The sequence below is a fragment of the Geospiza fortis genome, unplaced genomic scaffold, assembly GCF_000277835.1.
Source record: "Geospiza fortis unplaced genomic scaffold, GeoFor_1.0 scaffold2211, whole genome shotgun sequence".
Classification (NCBI taxonomy): domain Eukaryota; kingdom Metazoa; phylum Chordata; class Aves; order Passeriformes; family Thraupidae; genus Geospiza; species Geospiza fortis.
Window position 1 is genome coordinate 22,309 of NW_005055029.1, and position 3,500 is coordinate 25,808.

The 3,500-nt window shown below is 61.3% G+C and overlaps 1 protein-coding gene across 1 annotated transcript in view; it reads left to right on the plus strand.

The window, feature by feature from the left end:
* The window catches only part of RAVER1 (ribonucleoprotein, PTB binding 1), a gene marked incomplete at its 3' end in the record, with an annotated part of 6,945 nt that overhangs the window by 1,047 nt on the left and 2,398 nt on the right, over positions 1-3,500 (plus strand). The window contains exons 2-6 of the mRNA XM_031065676.1: positions 7-78; positions 820-1,113; positions 1,313-2,434; positions 2,708-2,899; positions 3,312-3,451. Of these exons, the coding sequence (XP_030921536.1) occupies positions 7-78; positions 820-1,113; positions 1,313-2,434; positions 2,708-2,899; positions 3,312-3,451 (1,820 nt within the window). The remainder of the gene's footprint in view (positions 1-6; positions 79-819; positions 1,114-1,312; positions 2,435-2,707; positions 2,900-3,311; positions 3,452-3,500) is intronic.

The following is a 3,500-nucleotide window of genomic DNA, read 5'->3' on the forward strand; positions in this document are numbered from 1 at the left end:
CTGGAGCACAGGGAGCGGCGGTTCCGCAATCGGCGGAAGGTGCTGATCCGCGGCTTACCGGCGGATGTGACCAACCAGGTGAGGGGGGACCGGGAACGGGACGGAGAACCGGGGTGAGGGCAAGGAGGGGAAACCGGGAAGAGGAACGGAAATGGGAACGCGGGCACTGAGCGGAGAACCGGGACCGGAATCGATCCCGGATCTCTCCTTCCTCCCGAACCTTTCCCTGCTCTGCCTCCAAATCCCGGCTTTTCCCCCCAAAATCCCGAATCCCCCAAAAAGCCGCCTGGAATTCCCGCAGCCCCCCCGGGTGCGTTTTTCCGGTCCCGGTCCCGGGGTGAAATCATCGCCCCGAGGCCGAAGGTTGGGAATTAACTGGGGAGGGGCAGAGGCTGGAGCCGGAGGAGCCGGTCTGGGAGGAAGAGGAGGAAGAGGAGGAGCAGCCGGAGCTTCCCGGGGTGTCCTGAGGGAATAAACCCTGGGATAAAGCCTGGAACGTCAAACTGGGGGCACCGCGAGGATCCTGAGGCGGCCCCCGGGAATTCCCGGGAATTCGGGAGTCCTCAAAAAGGGCGGTGGGAAAAGGGGGTTTGGAATTGGGAAAATTCCTAGAAAAATGGGGTTTGGAATTCCTAGGAAGATGGGGTTTGGAAATGGGGAAATTCCTAGAAAAATGGGGTTTGGAAAAGGGGAAGATTAGTGGGAAAAGGGGAAGGATTCCTGGAGAAAAGGGCTTTGGCAAAAGGGAAGGATCCTTCCCGCCCTGTGAGCGCCACTCTCTTTTCCCCCATTTCCATGGAAAATCCCGTTTTTCTCCAGGATATCCACGAGCTGCTGAAGGACTACGAGCTCAAGTATTGCTTTGTGGACAAGTACAAGGGGACGGGTGAGGAGCAGCTCTGGGCGTTGGGGATCAGCCCTGGATCCCTGGGACATCAGGGAACAGCCTGGAATGCGCTTCCATTCCGAGCCCCCTTTTTCCAGGAGTCCTCCCTTTTTCCAAACCCCATTTCTCCGTTAACCCTCCCCACTCCCAGACCCCGTTTCTCCACGATTCCCAGCCCTGTTTCTCCTCCCCATTCCCAAACCCCATTTCTCCCTGTTTCTCGCCCTGTTCCCAAGCTCGTTTCTCCATTAACCCGCTGCATTGCCCAACCCCATTTCTCCCCCATTTCCCCCCACCTCTCCCCATTCCCAGTCCTATTCCCAACTCCATTCCCAGCCCCATCTCCCCCATTCCCAGCCCCATTCCCAACTCCATTCCCAGCCCCATTCCCAGCCCCATTCCCAGCCCCCTCTCCCCCGCTCCCAGCCCCACCAGAGGGTCTGCGAGCCCTCCTTCTGCCAGGTGGGCTTTGGGGTGTTCCAGAGGGTCTGCGAGCCCTCCTTCTGCCAGGTGGGCTTTGGGGTGTTCCAGAGGGTCTGCGAGCCCTCCTTCTGCCAGGTGGGCTTTGGGGTGTTCCAGAGGGTCTGCGAGCCCTCCTTCTGCCAGGTGGGCTTTGGGGTGTTCCAGAGGGTCTGCGAGCCCTCCTTCTGCCAGGTGGGCTTTGGGGTGTTCCAGAGGGTCTGCGAGCCCTCCTTCTGCCAGGTGGGCTTTGGGGTGTTCCAGAGGGTCTGCGAGCCCTCCTTCTGCCAGGTGGGCTTTGGGGTGTTCCAGAGGGTCTGCGAGCCCTCCTTCTGCCAGGTGGGCTTTGGGGTGTTCCAGAGGGTCTGCGAGCCCTCCTTCTGCCAGGTGGGCTTTGGGGTGTTCCAGAGGGTCTGCGAGCCCTCCTTCTGCCAGGTGGGCTTTGGGGTGTTCCAGAGGGTCTGCGAGCCCTCCTTCTGCCAGGTGGGCTTTGGGGTGTTCCAGAGGGTCTGCGAGCCCTCCTTCTGCCAGGTGGGCTTTGGGGTGTTCCAGAGGGTCTGCGAGCCCTCCTTCTGCCAGGTGGGCTTTGGGGTGTTCCAGAGGGTCTGCGAGCCCTCCTTCTGCCAGGTGGGCTTTGGGGTGTTCCAGAGGGTCTGCGAGCCCTCCTTCTGCCAGGTGGGCTTTGGGGTGTTCCAGAGGGTCTGCGAGCCCTCCTTCTGCCAGGTGGGCTTTGGGGTGTTCCAGAGGGTCTGCGAGCCCTCCTTCTGCCAGGTGGGCTTTGGGGTGTTCCAGAGGGTCTGCGAGCCCTCCTTCTGCCAGGTGGGCTTTGGGGTGTTCCAGAGGGTCTGCGAGCCCTCCTTCTGCCAGGTGGGCTTTGGGGTGTTCCAGAGGGTCTGCGAGCCCTCCTTCTGCCAGGTGGGCTTTGGGGTGTTCCAGAGGGTCTGCGAGCCCTCCTTCTGCCAGGTGGGCTTTGGGCTTTGGGGTGTTCCAGAGGGTCTGCGAGCCCTCCTTCTGCCAGGTGGGCTTTGGGGTTTGGGGTTTGGGGGTTTTGGGGTGTTCCAGAGGGTCTGTGAGCCCTCCTTCTGCCAGGTGGGGTCACACAGAGGGTTTGGGGTCCGGGCTTTGGGGATGCAGGAGGAATTTAGTGAGATCCAAGGGATTTGGGGCTGAGGGATGGATTAGGGGATGAAGGGTGGATTTAGGGGTTTGGGTGCCTGGGATGGATTTGGGGCTGGGGCGTTTAGGATGACTGGCGACATCCAGAGATTCAGGGCGGATTTGGGGTTCTGGGTGGGATTTCCCCCCGTTTGTCCCCACTGTCCCTCACTGTCCCCCTGTCTGTCCCTGTCCGTCTGTCCCCAGCTGGCCATCGGGCAGGACGGGCAGCCCAAGGGTTTTGCTGTTCTGGAGTTCGAGTCGCCCGAGGCGGCCGAGCGAGCCCAGGAGGCCACGGACGGGTTCCCTCTGTCCGGGCAGCACATCCGTGTGTCCTTCTGCGCCCCCGGGCCCTCCGGCCGCAGCATGCTGGCCGCGCTGATCGCCGCCCAGGCCACGGTGAGCCTTCCTCAGCAGCAGCATCCTCGTCATCATCCTCATTCTCCTTGTCATCCTCGTCTTCATCGTTATCTTCAGCCTTAACCTGATCTTCATCCCCGTCCTCATCCCCATCCTCACCCCTTCATCTTCGTCCTCATCACCATCACCGTGCTCATCCTCCTCCTCCTCTTCCTCCTCCCTGCCTTGCCCTGAGATTTTTGGGCGTTGTGCTCGTGCTGAGAGCTGGGATCCTGCTGGGATCACCCCGATCTTTCCGGGATCAGGAACCCCAAATCCCAAACCCCAAAACCCCAATCCCAGATCCCACACCCCAAACCCCAATCCCAGATCCCAAACCCCCAAATCTTTGGGGTTTCCCCTGGATCCCTCAGCTCCCCACACCCCACAAATCCCATTTTCCCTGTTCCAGGCTCTGAACCGTGGCAAGGGGCTGCTCCCCGAGCCCACCCTGCTGCAGATCCTGGGCAGCCTGGGGAACCCGGCCTCACTGCAGCTGCTGCTCAACCCCCTGCTCCAGGGGGCCCTGGGGGCCAAGCAGGGTACGAGGGGAATTTTGGGGCAAAAAACGGGGATTTTGGGGAATTCCTGTGCCATTCCT